Here is an 18,614-nt window from a genome sequence, read left to right on the forward strand (position 1 = left end):
AGTATGCAACTATTTAAATGAGGTTATCATAAAAGTCTCTAGAATATATGGTTAAGCAAGGCAATTTTTAAGAATCAGAACAAGATGGATGAAAGTTTTCCTACCAGATATTATGACATACTATAAAACTGTAATCATTAACACTGTGTGCAATTGGCATAAGGACAATGAGGCTGACAGAACATGACAGAAAGCCTAGAAACAGATCCATGTATGATGTACATTTGACATAATAAGAGAGGTAGTATTGTAGATCCACAGGCAAAGGATGACTTTTCAATAAATGATGCTGGGATAACCAATTATCCATCTGAAGAAAAAAACTATATCTCTCACAACATGTTTTATAGAAAAAAATAAATTTCCATTTGAAGAGCAAAAAGGAAAACTTTAAAATTCTTGGAGGAAGATGTATGACTTTTGAGTGTGACAGAATTTCCTGAAATTCTCCCTCTCTTTCACAAACACACACACACACACACACACACACACACACACAGCACAGCACAAATCTAAAAAGGAAAATACTGATGAATTTGACTTCATTAAAATTAAAACTTCTGGACATCAATAGCATGAAATTAAGAATACTGGGGTGTCTGGGTAGGTCAGGTGGTTAAATGTCTGACTCTTGATTTTGGCTCAAGTCACGATCTCACAGTTCATGAGATTGAGCCCCACTGACAGGGTGCAACCTGCTTGGGATTTTCTCTCTTTCCCTCTCTCTCTCCCGCTACCGTACTCTCTCGCTTTCTCTTGCTCTCTCTCTCAAAATAGATAACATATACTTTTTTAAAAAAGAATATAAGCCACAGACTGCATGAAGATATTTGCAATACATATAACTGCTAAAAGATTAGCTTCCAAAATACATAAAGAATGATTTAAAATCTATACAGAGGTTCCTGGGTGGCTCTGTTGGTTAAGCACCTCACTCTTGATTTTGGCTCAGGTCACAATCTCACAGTTTATAAGATCAAGCCCCACGTCCAACTCGGTGCTGACAGATTGGAGCCTGGAGCCTGCTTCAAATTCTGTGTTTCCCTATCTGTCTCTCTGCCTCTCCCTCACTTACGTGCGCGCTCTCTCGCGCTCTCTCTCTCTCTTAAAAATCAACATTAGAAAAAATCTTTTAATAAAAAATTTTTTTCAAAAATAAAATAAAATCTATATAAAACTACAAACAACCCACTTAAAAGATGGGCAAAGGATATTCCTAAAAGAAAAACACCTGAATTGGCAAAATATTCTTCACTATGCTAATAATCATGAAAATACAAATTAAAAACATAATGAGATTCTCTTTCACACCCATTAGCTTAACAAAAATTTAAGTCTGACCACACAGAGTATTGTTAAGGCTACAGAACAATGGGAACTCTCATTCATTTCTGGTGAAAGGGAATTGATACAATCTAGCAATATCTAATAAAATGGAAGATGCATATACCTTAAGAGCCAGCAATTTTATTCCTAGGAATATACCCTAGAGGGGTAGCTTGCTTTCAAACTTTTTTTTTTTTTGCTTTCAAACTTTTTTTTATCAAAGCACACATATTTTGCATTGTGACCCAGTACCCACATACTTACTTATTTAACTGAAAGCAAAATCCACAAAACAGTGCTTATTTTTATTATGTGTGACACATTCTGATAGTTTCCATTCTATTCTCATTCATTTTTTAGATGTTGGAGTGACTCACTCAACTGATTTTATAACCACTAATGGATGAACACACCCAATACAAAAAAAGGAAGCCCCAGAAAATATTCTCATATATATCTTCTTGCACAAAGGTGGGAGAATGTTCATTATGGCATGCATTCTTCATCAAAAGAAACTTAAAACAACATGTAAGACAATCAGGAGAATGAATAAAAAATTGGGAGGCATATTTATACAATGGAATATGATACAGCAATGCAGTCCGAAGAACTTGAACCATAGGTATTAACAGGTAAATCTCATGAACTTCCTACTAAACAAAACAAGCAAGCTGCAGGGGAAAAAAAGAAAAAAAACTACACACACACACACACACACACACACACACACACAGGATGATACCATTTGTATGAACCTTTTAAATATACAAAATAATACTATATATGGTTTAGAGATCTATTTTCATATAATGAATATACAAAGATATGCATATGAAGAAAAGAAAAAGATCACAAAAGAATACAGAAAAGAAAGTGAAATGGAAAAGCCCAGTGAACAGCTAGATACTAAATGGTTAAAAGTCACCCATCCTCAAAATTAAACTAATGCCTCCTGCGCAGCACCTTCCTTCCAGGCACAAGGCTAATAATAAAGGCTCAGCCTGCCAGCTAGAGGGACTAAGGCAGCAAACGGAGATCAGTCTTCAAAGCTTACAGCACTCATCTTTTAAAACCGTTCTATTTAGTAACCAAGTACACTGAGCATCTATTTTTAATTAAGTAATGAAATTCAGAACATGAACAAAAAATGCAACAGGTAGTTGTGGGCGGATGAGATGTCATAGCAGATGCCCCAAACACAGCCATGTGCCAGTAAGGTTGAGTCACTGTGATATGCTGAAAAAAGATAATAAGGCTTGGCTGCCACAGGTTGCAGTGAGCCCTCTGCTTTCCTCTCTCTTACATTTACCAGGCATCATTCCAGAACGCTGAACATTTAGATATCTTCAAGATTAGTAAATCACTAAAAATGACAAAATATGGCATCTTACAAATAGCACATGCTTGTGATCAAAGTAACAGAACAAAGAGCTAATAAACATCCAGAAGCCTCATGGAATAAGTCCCTAAAATAAAAATTTGCCCCCTCTACCTAGAAGAGTAAACCCAGTACTATAAAACACTTTACTATCATTTCAAAAATGTCCACTTATCTGTCAAGGAATGATGTTTTAAAGGATTACGTGTAACAAAATTTAAGCAATAAACTACCAGACCAATAAAACGTTTCCAAACCAGAAATCCAAACCACTATGATCCCCAAACCAGACAACTTCTCTAGGAAAACATCTTACTTATTCACTCATTCAACCTCTACTTGCTACACTATATGCAAAAGGTACTATGGCAGACCTTAGGAGACCTAAAAACTTCAATAAGAACCCTGTCCTAAGATCGTGACGGTCTAGCAATGGAGCTTAGAAACATACATACATACATAGGTATACACTAGGTAGAAAGATTCAGGTGCCATAAGAGAAAGATGAATTTCTATTTTTTTAAAAAAAATCTTACTTTGAATAGTGTTTACCTATCTATTTCTCCTATGAGCCAGATCTAGAATATAGATACCCAGACGTCATCTTTTCAAGGGCAAGTAGCCATACATAGAAGACTAGTTCTTGTCACCTCTAGAAATCAAGTCTCCTCATTTTATAACTTTTGCATATGCTGTGTCCTACAGGGTATACCCTTTTGAGTTCACAGAAATCACAAATGTGTACCCCATACCCCATTTCTTGTAACCATGAGTGATGCTGATCTAAAAGAAAGGGAAATGCCATAAAGTGACACACTAAAAAAAAATTTTTTTTTAAATTAAAAAGCCATTCTCTTCCCAAACCCTGCCACTGTTCTGCTATGGAAACTTAAGGAATGCACACTTAGTCTGATGTAAGGATTGAAGAAAGAATTGTTAACGAGATTCCAAAGAATTTTCATGACTCTTTCAGACAAGTACTACATAAAAGGCATCACTAATGCTCTAGATTACTAAGGCTTTCCACATCATTTTACACGTAGCAACTTTGTTAATGTAGGGAGAGGTATTTGCATTCCTTGTTTAAATCTAAAGAAAGTACATTCCTTAAGTACTAAATGCCATTAATGTCATTTCAAATATTTTTCACAGAGCTAGTCCAGACCAGGCCAGGTCTAGTGGATTCATTTCAATGTATCATCATATCCACCATTTGCATTTAAACACTCAACTAAACATTCAGTAATTGGGAAGCACTGGAGAGGGAGTCTGCAGAAAAGAAGCAAAGTGACTTTCTGTTGATGAACCCAACTGTTCTCTCAGGATACTGACACAAGGAGTAAAAAATTCAGATCACATCACCTTACATAAGTCAGTCCCCAGTCCTCTATCAGGTCCTCACCACCTCCAAAATAATATTTGTGATCAAATGAAGAAGAAAGACCTATCTCCATGTCTTACCCATTCGGGACAGTAAACATCTCTGGTTCATGGGTCTGGCTTCTTTTGAGGACAGCTTTTCTAAGCTATAATTAACATACCACAAAAACCGCCCTTATAAGGTGCACAATTCAGTCATTTTTCACATATTTACAGAATTGTGTAACCATCACACTATCCAATTTTAGGACATTTTTGTCACTTCCAAAAGAAACCCCATACCCAATGATTAAATTGAAAAGAATACCAGATCTTTTAAAAAGCATCCTACTATTCCAATAAAGTATCCAATTCAGTCTTCTTTATCTGACTACTGAAGAATGTAAGTATATACCCTTGTATCTAAGTCTTCAGCTTACTCAAAAAACAGCAAGACTTAAGAGAAGGTAAAAGGGCCGAAAAAGAAAAGCTTAAAGAGAATCAAGAATGCAACATTTCTAGTGAGAAAGTGCACAAAAACTGATGGGGGTATGTCAAAAAGACACAAAAGTCAACTTGACAAAGCTCCCAATGGCAAAGCTAGAACAACTGAGCAACAAAATAAATGAAGACAATCTTTGGCTATGACCCACAGAATAAAATAAACACCTAAAAATTCATACTGACATAATTAATAAGTGAATAAATATGTAAGTGAGGGAGAAGGGATAGTGCTTCCTTACAGCAGAATTCAAATTAATAAATGTGGGGGGAGTAAAGAAAATAGAAAATCACTCTTAAACCAGCACCACAGTAATAACGTTTGCAGGCAAGAACCATCAGTAGACACTGAAATTAGTGGCAAAAGTATGATGAGGAAGTGAACGTGTGCACAGTCTCAAGGCATCACTCCCCAAGATACTTACCAATGACAAAGGGAAGATCAAGTTAACTTTACAGTGGAGCAACTTGGCAGATACAACCTTACCTGAGCGGTCAACGTTAACATACCAGTAACAGCACATATGAACATCATGTACTTCCTGACCTAATGCACTGAAAATCGTACAAGTCTGTAGTATTCCTGAGCGGGGGAGGAAGGGGATTGCGATTCTCACTGTAATCCAGGGATAACAGTAGACAAACCCATACTGAGCAACATTTTATAAAACAACTAGCCAGTGCTATCTTCAAAGGTGTCAAAATCATGAAGGACAAAGAAAGACAGTCACAGGTTAAAAAGAAGAAGTGACAACTAAATTCAGTTTGTATCCTGGATTGGCTCCTGGACCAAAAAAAAGGACGTGCACGGGTGGGAAAACTGGAAAAATCCAAACAAGGATTGTAGCACAACTAACAGCATTATAGCACAACTAATTTTCTGTGGTTATTTTGTAAATTCTCTATAAATCTAAATTTATTTCTAAATAACAAGTTGGGGCTTTTTAATGCAACATTTCCAGGTGTGAGAGTCAACTGTTCTAAGCCCACTGTGAAAAATGACTCATGCCAGCTAGCTATTATAATTTTCCTATTAGGAGAGATTATCAAATGATGTCATATTCAGAATCCCAAAACCCAACTCTTACAGTACCTTCTGGATTGCAGCAGACATAACAAGAAAACAAGTCAATGCATGAAAAACCACATGGCACACTGTTAACAAAGAGACATGCCCCAAAACAAAGAAACAAACAAAAAAAACAGACATGAACGTTCTGATCATAAAGTAATGGTCCGCAACACAAATAAAACAACTTGAAACATAAAATGTCAAGAACTGGACAAAACCAACTGCATCAACATGCGATGAGGCCGTGACTTGATGAATTTCTCTGGTGTTCAATTTTTATGAATCTGGTGGTAAAAGTTTATTATTAGGTAAAGGCTGGATTGGTTCTGATACATTAGTTGAATCAGTTCTGGTACATACCCAGATTTCAAGTCAGTTATCCTCAAACAGTTTGTAGCATCCAGTCCCACTTTTCCATTGCGGACCACACTAGATATGAATGGAGAGAGCATTGGAGAAATTCGGTTCAAGGCCACTTCTGGGGACATTTTAACTTGATTTGCAAATCACCACTGAAAGCAGAAGGAAAGAACAGCGGTCAGGGTATCCAAAGGAACTAGATATAACAAGTTTCCTGAAAACTGGCACGGTACACACAGTATTCAGTCTCTTGAATGAACACTTCATTTCCTGTCATACAGCAGCCTCTTTTAATGACCCTCCAGAAGAAACCAACCCCCTGTTGCTCCCCTCCCCAGCGCAGAGACTACATCAATGCTTTTCAGGAACAGAAGCAACCCTTCAAATCCAATTCCCTCCTCCTTTCCAAAGCTGATTTCTACACTGCCACATACTACTTAAAGCTGTCTTACAATCAGCCACTTCCCACTTCAGTTGAGGCCTTAAGAAGCCTTCACTGACAATCCTCTCCCCTGACACACAAAAGGTACACACCATTAAGTTAGGAATTGCTCCCTCTGTGTCCCCACGAGAAGGGCTTGATGAAACTGTATAAAATTGGTGACTAAGCATAACCTACTTGTTACTTACTAGAAATTATTTACTTCTGATCCACTGTCCTCCACAGTGTTCTAACCACCTGCTTTGTGATCTCCCCCCTGCAGGGACCATGTCTTGAATCCCCAGTGTTTAACAAAAGTACCTGGCATGTGCTAAGCACCAATAGAAATCTTTTAATAAGTAAACGAGTGAAGAGACAAAAACTAGAGAAATATTAAGGCATGGAGAGAAGATAATATGCCCTCAAAAAAATTGGTAGAGGATAATGGATCTGAGGAATATATGCAGCAAAAAGCTACTTAACAATTAAATCACGAAAATATACACTTATCCAGATATTAAGCAACACAAACTCACATGGATCTAAAAGACTTTGACTTTCAGGCACTAAGAAGTACTTACACCTGAAAATGCAAAAGTAAAACCAATAAATCATATCTAAATTATTTGGAAACCCATGGGGCAAGGGAAAGGGAATGCATGAATTCCTCTAAATAGATTTCTAAATGAGAATCTCTACTTTCAGAGGTGAATAAGTCCATTTAAATAACCACTTTCTTCCTCTATCTGAAAGGATGATCCCACATCAAAGGCAAATTAATTTCCTGCAAATTACAACTACAAGGAAATGATGTTCTGGTTCTAGTTTTCATCTGCTTTACCATATGAGGACTTACAGGTCTCTGACAAAATAAATGTTGAAAACCAGTACCTGTCTTAATCACTTCAGATGGTAATAAAGGGAAGGACGGCAGTGATCTTTCAAAAAATAGTAACATGGTGACCTTAATTTAGCGATGACACCCAGAAGTACCTTTGAGACAGTAAAGGCTTTATACTTCTGTACTCAAATCATCCTTTCTGCAAATATAAAACAAGCTCCCCTACCAGCCACTTATGGGTGGGAGATGACCTCCCTCCACCATTTCAATGTCCCCACGAAGTAGGAAATAAACATCTAATGCACTGTATTTTCAACCATAAAAATCATGTTGTACATTTTTATAACACCCCCACTTGTAAGGAGCTTCCAGATACATTATTACAGTTGATCTTCACAATCCTGGGCAGGAAGGCAGGTGTTAGAATCCCCACTCTGCAGGTGACAGGAATAACTTCTGTGATTTGTCCTTGAACAGTCTACTAACCCGTATTATCATCTTGACGCTTAATTTTTTTCCTATTTTGCAACATTTCCACTGTTACTTCTACCCACTGATGTCACAGTTCTTGAAAGGATGCTTATCTAGATCATATGCAAAGCAAAGAGATACTCATCTGGAAAAAAAGCAAAAGGATCTCACCGACATTACAAAATTATTCTTCCATGCTTTTCCCCATAATACCTATCATTATTTTACCTCTCATTTCTATGAAAAATGGAAACAATCAGCACATGCTGAAAACTCTGCTGAGCATCAGGCACTATATTACCCACCACTATGTAATCTCATTTACTGCCCCACAACAACCCTGTTCCCTGATTATTATTGGAAAACTAAGGCTCAGCAAGACTAAGTAACTTGTTCAAAGTTACAAACCTAGCAAGCATAAAGATCAGAATTCAAATCCAGATCTCCCTCAAAGTCACTATACCCAATCTCCCCTCAAATAACAATGTACAATTGCAATCACCAAGAGAAAAGCATCAGAGCTATTTAAGTATACACCTTAAAAAATCTGAACAGACAAAAAAGTCATGAATTTGAACTAATGGTTGCTTGACAACTAGAAACAGGTTTGACTACAGGCTGGTCAGCTGTGGAAGATGGCCTGAGTCATCTACTAGTCAAATCCTACAGGGAACAAACCTGCACCAGAAGCCAAACTATACTTAAGGTGACAACAATGCATCCCAATTCAGCAACTGTCATGACCTCAGACTAACACCTGAAGGAATGAATTTGTTTCAGAACAGTTACAATGCCACTTTTTTTTTGACAGTGCAAGATTTCCTGCAGCATTGAAATCTGTTTCAACCGCAGGTGTAGTGACTTCTCTAAGAAGGGAAATAAACACTCCAAAACCAGACGTCACCAAAGAGCCAAAGATGATGGTTCTTTGGTGTGATCCTTTTGAGCCAGGAGCATGGATGGGGAATAATCCCCAATATAAGCTTTTTCACATCATAGTCTTATAATAGATCCCAGGTAGGCAAAAAATTTACAGTGGCCAGCCTCCTCTGAATGCTAGTTGTGCAATGTGTATTTCCTGATTTTGACGTATTACAGGAGGAAAATGCAGCAATACAATTTTTACAGGGCCTGCTGCCCAAAATAGGGTCACACAAGGTCCTCTGATGGGCAGGCTGTAGACTACAAAGACGTCTAAAGCACCGTCCAGTATCTCGCAATTAACATGGGATGACAAACACGGAAACATGTGCCCTGCTGACGTCATGGAACGGAAAGGGGTGGCGTCCTGCTGCGTCACCTCAACGTCATACAGCGCACGAGGGAAGTTAAGTGGGGAAGCAATTTGTCCAGGGGCAACATTCAAGAAAAACAAGTCGGCTCAGACCCAAAGAATGACCACCCCATTCTAGGGGCCATCTAAAAAGGGATACTGTCCCTCTCCCAAACTGTATGATCCCCTCACCAGGCCGGCAGGAGGAAGGAGTCTGAGTTTAATGAGGGACCAGGGGGCGGGCTAAATATGCAAAAAGAGCAGCCTCTGGCCTTGGGGGCTCGTTCTTGCGGGGACCAGCGTGATAGGGATGAGCAGGGCATCTTTAGAACGGGGGGCCTTCTCTACAGGAAGAGGCCGCGAGCCCCGGGCATGCTTAAACCACGGTCCTCAGCGCCACCTGTGCGACTCGGGATCCAACCTCCCCGCACCAGCCCCAGTCCAGGTACCTGGAACTTAGTCCGATCGGTAACCGGCGACTACGTGGGGTACAGGTTACCCGAGCGCGCCCCCGACTGACGCACCGACCTGCGCGCGCACCGCGGGCCGGATGCGTGCGCGCCCCCGGACGTCCCGCCCCGCCCCCTCTGCCGCCCGCGAGCCGGGAGGCGTGCGCGCCCCCGGACGCACCGAGCCGGGCACTCGGAAAGGCGTCCCCGCGGTGCCTGAAAGGTCTTTACTCCGCGCGGGCCTCGTGGGTGGCGAGTGGCGTGGAGTCTGGAACTATCAGAAGCGCCCTGTTACGAGAGGCGGTGCAGGGAGACCATCCCGGAAAGAACGGAGGGCAGTTGGGGGGCTGGGGTTATTTCGGGCAGTCAGGTGGGCGACCCGCAGGGGCGTCTGGAAGGCCCGCGTCGTTAGGGAGCGTAGGAGCGGCGTTTCTGGTTACGGGGTCGGGCAAAGGGCAAAGGTCAGCCTCCTGGTTGGAGAACACCTCCTTTTTGCCATGGCGGCATCTGGGGAACCCGGCCGGCAGTGGCAGGAGGAGGTGGCGGCGGTGGTAGTGGTGGGCTCCTGCATGACCGACCTGGTCAGGTTAGTCCGGCCCGGGACACCGAGTCTGAGGTCGCGGGAGGGGGCGGACCGTGCGTGGCACAGGGGCTTTGGCGGTAGTGTTCGCTTTTGGGGTGAGCTACAGGTTTCCCCAGCCCGCAGCCTACCTTCCTGACGCTGAAGAGGCAGAATTTGAGTTTGTAAAGGTAACTCTTAGGTCGGGGAACATAGAGGCCAGGATGTAATGAAATCTCTTACTGTTACTTTAGAGGCTCTGCAAGAGCTGCTCCTGTTTTCTTGACCAGGCTGCTGAACCTGTCCCCTGCCTAGCCTAAGGAATGGTTAAGGCATTTTCTCTCTCAGATCGTGCCTATCTCGCAGGGTTTTTATAAGGACTAGGTGAAGGAAAGTCTTTTCTGTACAGTGACATTAACCAGGTTGGATATTATTCGCCTGAACTTGAATGAGTGGAGCAGAGAGGTCAAAAGTCCATCAATCACCTTTCACCGTATTGATCGTTGGCATTCCTGCAGTTCATATTTACACCTTGCCTTTTAGTATTTGTGTCAGTATATAGGTTACCTGACGATAGCCCAAATGGGAACCAAAAACCTACAAACGCAGTGTTTACAACCATTTAAAAAAACAATGATCAGATCATGAAAATATGCTGAATGAAAATAGGATGGAGAGAGCCTTCTAATTTTTCATTATTTGAAATGAAAATGGCGGAGTGCCTGGTTGGTTTATTGCTTAGAGCACGCTACTCTTGATCTTGGGGTTGTGGGTTCAAGTTCACCTTGGGCGTAGAGCCTACTCAAAGAAAGATAGGAAGGAAGGAAGGAAGGAAGGAAGGAAGGAAGGAAGGAAGGAAGGAAGGAAGGAAGGGAGAAAAATGGTTTTCTGATTATTAAAAACACTACATGTTCATTGTTTTTAAAAAAGCAGATAGCCCAAGAATATCCTCCAATTCAGATTGCTCCCATTTAACAATTTTGTGAATAGCTTTTCAGGTATGATATTTTTTACATTATAAAGATCAAAAACGGTCACGCATACAACAGTAAGACCTCATCTGTCCTGCAACCTTCCTTTTCCAGACAATAGCAGAGAGCCTGAAAATTAACAGAAAGGCCTTGGGACAATCAAAAGAAGTCACCAAATCTCTGCACAACCTGTGTTTTGCTTAGAAAATAGTTCTAGGGTCTTTACATAACCAATTTAGTCTTACACTGCTTAAAATGTTTATAAACTAGGTCATCAAATTTCCAGACCAAGAGTAGAAAGGGGGAGAGACTGCTAGGGGCAGATGTAGTGATTGCCAAAAACCATACTTTTATTTTATGTTGTTGTTTGTTTATTTTGAGAGAGAGTACAGGAAGGGCAGAGAGAGAGGGAGAGAGAATCCCAATCCCACTGATGGTGCAGAGCCTGATGTGGGGCTTGAGCTCACGAATGGTGAGATCATGACCAGCCGAAACCAAGAGTCAGATGCTTAACCGAATCAGCCACCCGGGAGCCCCCCAAAACCAATACTTTTATAGGTGCAGTAGCAGAAGAGTAAGAAAGCTAAACAATTTTCCCATGCACTCGACCTGAATAAATGTCAGGGTTAAAATTCACAGCCACTTTCTTCTTGAACTAAGAGTTTTCTGTGAAGCTTGACCATCAGATATTAAAGATAATTATACTTTATAAAATGAGGGCTTTTCATACTTTGGAGAGGGGGGAGTGTCAAAGGCACCTGTCATCTCATGTTAGCATCCGTCAGGATTTTAAAATCTTTTTTAAGTGCTAGAAGAATTTAGAGATTATTTATCCCCGCGCTTCAGTTCATGAAAGAGTAAAGTGAGGTCCAGAGAAGAAACTCTTATGTGGTGTATAACTTTTCTAATTTCTCTCATCATTTTCTTTCCTTTGTAAAATAACCAGGTTTCTACCCTTCCCATGAATCACTAGTAAAAATTTTATTCCCTTAGAGACTATTCTCATGACTTTTCTGCAAACTTTTTATGGTTTCTGATTACTCCTGCCTCTGAAGATCTTTACAAAATACCTGAGTGTAGAATTTTCATTTAAACCCTGCATCTGTGATAACTTGGCTCCAACTTTGCTAGTTATGGCACTTACCATGATTGTGTTAGTTCCTATGGCTGCTGTAACAAATTAACAAACTTTGTGGCTTAAATAATACAAATGTAATACAGTTCTCCAAGTCAGAAGTCTGACACAGATCTCACTGAGCTAAAATCCAGGTGTCTGTAGGGCTGCATTCCTGGAGGCCCTATGGGAAATCCGTTTTCTTGCATTTTCCAGCTTCTAGAGGCTGCCCACATTCCTTGGCTCATGGCCCCTTCCAACATCTTCGAAGCAAGCAATGGTCAGTCAAGTCTTTCTCACATGGCATCACTCTGAGGCTTACTTTCTGCCTTCCTCTTCTACATTGTAAGAACCCTTGTGATTATAGTGAGCCCAAATGGATAATTCTGGATAATGTCCTTATTTTAAGTTAGCTTATCAGGAACCTTAATTTCCCTTGCCACATAACATAACATTCACAAGTTTCAGGGTTTAGGATGTGAATGTCTTTGGGGCAAGGTGGGAGGGGAACGGGGGGGTGGGAGGGGGACATTATTCTGTCTACCACATTGATTAAGCTTAAAGTCAAAAAATCTTATAATAGTTAGAGCTTGGGGAATCATTGAAGCCCATCAGTCCATCCTCCACATTTAACAGGTGAGGTAAATGTCTCGACTCACCCCGACTCACACAGCCAGTTAGTGGCACAGTGAAAGCTGGAACCCATGTTTCCCAAGCTTTATCCTTCCATTATATCATTCTGCCTGTAATTCTGGCTGATATTGATAGCCCTTTCCATCTGCAGTTCACTCGAAGGCTTGTATTCTCTGCATTCATTGTTTACTTTGTAAGCGGCTGAAGAACAACCAAGGATTTTTAATTTTCGGGCCTAAAGATAGTATCTTCATGACAGTTCCTTACTTTATTTCTTAGTTTAACTGGAACCAACCCGGACACCTGTGCGTATACCGTAGAATCACTTCGGAAATAAGACTCCTTCAGTAACTAATCCCTCTTGGATGGCATCCAAGTCCAACTCACTTTGTATATTACATTACTGTGTGCCAGACACTGCTAATTCAATCAATGAGCCACTTTTTTTTTCATGTCTAATTTCAGTTTGCTATGAATAGTAAGCTCTGTGTACTAATAATTTTAAAATATCATTAGCTCATCCAACATGGTAAACAACGAACATTATTTAATACCCACCTATGTGTATCATTATTCTCTTCTTGAACAGTCATCTCTGAAGTTCCACAATGCAAAGTTAAGAGATATCAAGCTTGTCCTTGTGGAAAATTAAGTCAGAGTTCCTCCAAAGACAGATTTCCATGAAAACCCAATAGCAAATGAATGATTTTAGACATTAAGCTTAGAGATCTTTGTTAATCATGCTTTCTCACTAATAACCTTTATTTCTTATGACATGAATCACCCATTTTTTAAATTGTGCATTCAACAAATACTTCCTGACTTTATACTAAGTCAGGTATTATATCCCCTAAGTGCAGAGGATGCAGGGATGAAAAACACAGCCAAAAACCCCTGCCTTGTGGAGCTTACATTCTTTTTTTTAAGTAGGCCCCACAGTCCATCAGTCCATCAGCCCATGTGGGGCTTGAACTCACAACCCCGAAAATAAGAGTTACATGTTCTACTGACTAAGCCAGCCAGGTGCCCCTCATGGAGCTTACATTCCAAGGAAAAAGACAGTATCAATAGAAATAAGTAAAATGCATAGTATGTTAGGTAAATGCTAAGGAGGAAAATAAAGCATGAAAGGGAGATGGAAGTAGTAATTATTCTAGACCATTGCCCACAGAAAGCCTCACTGAGAAGGTGATTTTGAGTCAAAACCTAGAGGAAAGGAAGCAAGCCATACAGATACTCAGGGGAAGAGCATATGCAAAGGTCCTGAGGTGGGAGCATGCCTCTTATGATCAGTGACCAACAACGAGTCCAGTGTGGCTGAAGAAGGAAAAACAGGAGGGGAGAGGGCAATTAATGATTAAAGGATGTTGGGTCATACCCTGAATAAGATGAAAAGCCACTGGAGGATGAGCAGAGAGATGACCTAATATGATTTGCATTTTAATATCATCACTATGGAGACTGTGTGAGAATAAACCGAAGGAAGGCAAGGGCAGAAAAGAGGAGACCAGTTCAGAGTCAGAAGAATCCTGGCGAGAAATGATGGTAGCTTGAAAGCAGTGCCAATGGGAAGAAATGAGCATCTTTTGATTATATTTTGAAGGCAGAGCTGACGGGATTTGCTGAGGACTAGAGATAGGTCAAGGATTATTCCCAGGTTCTGTGGCCTTTGCAAGTAGAAAGGGAAGCTGACCTTTGCCGAGATACAGAAGATTGTGAGCAGAGCCAACTGGGTACGGAGAGGGCAGTATCGAGCTCAGGGTGGATGTGTGAGATTCGAGGTGCCTGTTAGACATCCAACTGAGACTGTCAAGACAGATATAGGAGTTTGGAGTTCAGAGGATAGGTCCAGCTGGAAATATAAATTTGAGAGTCATCAGTGTATTGATGATATTTGAGGCCGTGAGGCAGGATGAGATCACTGAGGGTCTGAGCTCCGAGGGCACTCAAACATGTAGAGCATACATTTTTTTTACATAATTTATCTCCTGTCTCCCAGTCTCTCCATACTCCTAAAACTTGCTTTGAGACAAGTTGAATACAAACCCATGTTTACATTTCCATGGCAATAGACTATTATGTCAACTAAAACCCTATGTTATCCTTTTACATGCTCCAATTAAAGGCGATGGCTTGAGAGATAAGGCTCATGTTCAACCAAGCATCTAAATTTAATCCTTGGCAAGTCAGGAAATGATTGCTTAATTCTCAAGAGATTTTAATTGGATGGCAGAATAAGTGAATTTAGAAGCTTTTTGATCCAAAGTGGATGAAACGTTGGACATGTATTACTTAGGAAAAAAAAAAAAAGCCAAAAATGTATGCCATACCTAGAAAAGGTTACACGTGTTTAACGTATTACAGTAACCTCTAACCTGCATTCCCCCAGAAGCCTCTTGACTGTCATGTTTAGAACAGAAAACTCTCTTGTGCATCACATTTTCAGTAAAGTAAAAGCCAGAGGAATGTTAATCTGAGGAATACCCTGCATGTCCAATGTTAAAGCAATAGAATATCCTTTATTATTCCTTCTGCTCCTTAAATTGGTCTTGAAAGTTGATTATTAGTTACCAACTTTTAAGTTAGTATTTTGGTAAATGTTTCTGTCAACCAAATTCCCTAACATCAAAATAAATCTTTCATCGGAAATTTGCTAATTCTGGTCCCTTCGAGGAAAACATGTATTAAAAAGTAAATTACATACGACAAAGCAAGCCCACCTCCCATGTGGTATTACCAAGAAGTCCCTTTAGTCATCCGTTCCTTTGTCAGCTCTTCATGCCCTAGTGTCTGTATTCTAGGGAAAGGAAGGTCGGGCAGGCTTCATGATGAATGTTGCTCCGGAAGTTTGGTCACTTGTGTACAGCATTCAAAGACTGAAACTGTGCTAAGTGCTAAGGATACTGCAATTAGTAAAACATGGTCATTGCTCCTGAAGGCAGACACAAAGATCGATCACTGTAGTGTGATGTGGTTAAGTGCCCGCAGCGTCTACAGGAGCAGAGGGAAAAGCGCCTGGATGGGATGCCTCCTGAGCCAAGTTTTAGAAAATACGCAGGAGCGCCTGGGTGGCTCAGTCAGTTAAGCGTCCAGCTTTTGATTGCAGCTCAGATCATAATCTCACAATTTGTGAGACGGAACCGTCGTCGGGCTCTGCGCTAACAACCCAGAGCCTGGTTGGGAGTCTCTCTCCTCTGCCCTTCCCCCACTCGCGCACACACACATGTGTTTTCTCTCTGAAAATAAACTTTTAAAAAAAGAAAAGAAGCAGGTTCTAACCCAGCAAAAAAGAGGAAAGGATTAAGTACATTCTGGCCAGCTGGGATAACACACAGAAGTAAAGTCACAGATGTGGGTATATGTGGGTGTGCTGAGGACAGCAGCTACTGGGTCTATGAAGAGTCACATGTAAGATGTTGATGTAGGGGCGCCTGGGTGGCTCAGTTGGTTAAGTGTCTGACTTCGGCTCAGGCCACGATCTCATGGTTCATGAGTTCAAGCCCCACATTGGGCTGTCTGATGTCAGCACAGAGCCTGCTTGGGATTCTCCCCTTCTCTCACTGCCCCTTCCCCACTGTCTCTCTCGCGCGCGCGCAGAATAAATAAACTTAAAAAAAAAAAAAAACAAAGATGAAAGGACTCATCAGCCATGCTAAAGTGCTAGGGTTTTTATCTGTAGGCCCTGGGAACTAGCAAAGGGCCCAAAGGACAGGAACAACATGGTCAGATTTGTATTCCTATAGCTCACTTGCTGCCAAAGGGAGGATAATGCCTATTCTAACCTATCTCACAAATCTATTGTAAAGTTCGAGCATAATCCATTCTTGATTATTCACGATGATGGGAATGTGGGAGAAGCATGAGCACCAAAACCCAAAAATAGTAGATAAGTTAAAATTTTTAATAATTGATTCCAGAATACATTTTTTTTTTTGTGCACTGATTTATCTTTCTAATTATATTTCGCTTAGGATAAAATTAATTCCATTTGTATTCCTTTAACCTACACCAGCAGATGGCAGGAAGAAGTAGCCTGGATAATTACAATGTGGTGACAGAAGTCATTTTGAAATTTAAAGTTTACTATAATTAATTGGCAAAATAGAAAACAAAATACCGGTTGTGTAGTTATTTATCACTATTCATACTTTGCTTGTCTTCTTCAGTGAAGTAAAATGTTTTCCATCAGGAACTTTGATAAATGCTTTAGCTTCACCAGTTCCTTTTCTGCTCTGTTGTTCCGCATCCTGCTTTTCCTACATACCTTACGCCGTCCTATAGTTGTCCCGTCCCCACTCACTAATCCCCCATCCACACACATAGTTCTCCTGCCCTCTCCTCTCACAGGTTCTAGCTCCAGGATTAGGTCTTTCTGTACCTCTCTAGCCAAGCTTCTATTCTCTCTCCAGAACTTTGCTCACCCGGGAGTAAGGAGGTCTGTGTGTAATTGTCCAAAAAGACTAGTTGACATCAGATGGCATTTTAATTTTTAAATAATGTTTTTACTGTTTGACTTGTTAGCCTCTCCCAGTGCCGTCTGTACTCAGTCTTCAATCCTGTATTGGAGGGATGGAAGAGGATGTGGCCCCTTATTGTTTCCTTTATTCTGACCAGATTCCTGTTTAATAACTAGTTTACTTTTCTCCTTGGGCTACACTCGTACACAGCACTTTTGCTCTGCTCTCACCTCATTGTAAGATTTATGTACAGAGGCATCTGTCATCCCAGCTATTTCTAGAAGTGTCTTTTAAGGTATAGATCATTCATTCAAAAATATTTACTTGTGACCATGATGGAGTAACTAGTACCAGACTTAACCTTCCCACCATAAACAACTAGAAAATGGGGTATATAAGGGACAAGATCTATGAAGCAGCTGGATATTGGACAGCAGGCGTGTTATCCAGAAGAGAAAGGAAACAAACTGGTGAGTCCTAGAGGCACGTTACTGACCATGGCACAGAGAGAAGAAACCCGGGGAAAGCATGGCAAATATCAGTGAGGTGAGAAAATGGATTTCATAGTTTAGGGAGACTAAGGTAGCTAGAATTTGAGGGAACATGCACTAGTGAGGAAGGAGCTAATCGGGGAAAGGTCCAGAAATCTGCATAGGAGTCCCCTTGAGTCTAAATACTAAATGGACATACATAGAAACTCCACAAAGCCAGGCCACTACTGGAGAGCTCTAAGCTGAACATTTCCCAGGTATCACATTCTATTCAGCCAGAAACATTATTGAACCCCTGGAGCATTCAGTAGAGATCCCAGAAGGACCACAACTTAAGGGGTAAACGTGCCCTAAAGTAAAGGCTACTCTAAACTCTTTCTAATAAATCACAAAAACAATCCTTAAAGGATCAAACAGATCCACAAATTATTTAGATGCCCAAAAAAACAAAGTTCAACCCTTTGGAAAAATACAACAGAATTAAGACACTCAACAGTGTAACCTTTGAAATATTCAGCCTCCAATCAAAAATCAATAGTCATGCAAAGAATCAAGAAAATGTAATCCATAACCAAGGGGGAAAAAAAATCAATCAAAATTGACCTGCAGAAATGGCAGGGATGGTGGAATTAGCAGAAAGGGATTTTAAAAGAACCATTATAAAATGCTCAGTGATTTAAAGAAAAACACGAATACGGTGAGGAGAAAAGTGGAAGATGTATAAAAGAACCAAATGGAAGTTTAAGAAATGAAAAATTCTTTTGATGGGCTTATCAGCAGAGTAGACATTACAAAAGGATCAGTATACTTGAAGATAGTAAGAGATAGCCTCTAAATTGAAGCATAGAGAAGAAAATGACCAAAATGCACAGAGCCTTTGTGATTTGAGACAAGGAATCTGTCATTTGTGTAATTGGAGTCTAAGAGTAAGAGTGGGT

General features: G+C 40.5%; 2 protein-coding genes across 11 annotated transcripts in view; one reads left to right on the top strand and one right to left on the bottom strand.

Annotated features, from left to right (window-relative positions):
• Positions 1-9,550, bottom strand: part of BABAM2 (BRISC and BRCA1 A complex member 2) — a 395,194-nt gene extending 385,644 nt beyond the window's left edge. For 4 of the 5 annotated variants that reach the window (XM_007088867.2, XM_042982266.1, XM_042982264.1 and 1 more), the window contains exons 1-2: positions 9,452-9,550; positions 5,997-6,148 (exon numbers count right to left, since the gene is read on the bottom strand). In XM_007088867.2, the coding sequence (XP_007088929.1) occupies positions 5,997-6,124 (128 nt within the window). In that variant the 5' untranslated portion in view covers positions 6,125-6,148; positions 9,452-9,550. Of the gene's footprint in view, positions 1-5,996; positions 6,149-7,744; positions 7,971-9,451 lie in introns of those variants that run through there. The other variant, XM_042982265.1, reaches the window with a different exon arrangement.
• Positions 8,663-18,614, top strand: part of RBKS (ribokinase) — a 101,651-nt gene continuing 91,699 nt past the window's right edge. Inside the window, exon 1 of one of the 6 annotated variants that reach the window (XM_042982263.1) lies at positions 8,663-9,447. Coding sequence is in view for 5 of the 6 variants with exons in the window: in XM_042982261.1 (XP_042838195.1) it covers positions 9,949-10,037 (89 nt within the window). In the remaining variant the exon portion in view is untranslated. Of the gene's footprint in view, positions 9,448-9,605; positions 10,038-12,270; positions 12,441-18,614 lie in introns of those variants that run through there. The other 5 variants (XM_042982261.1, XM_007088863.3, XM_007088864.3 and 2 more) reach the window with 5 other exon arrangements.

This window comes from Panthera tigris, chromosome A3 (assembly GCF_018350195.1).
Source record: "Panthera tigris isolate Pti1 chromosome A3, P.tigris_Pti1_mat1.1, whole genome shotgun sequence".
NCBI lineage: Eukaryota > Metazoa > Chordata > Mammalia > Carnivora > Felidae > Panthera > Panthera tigris.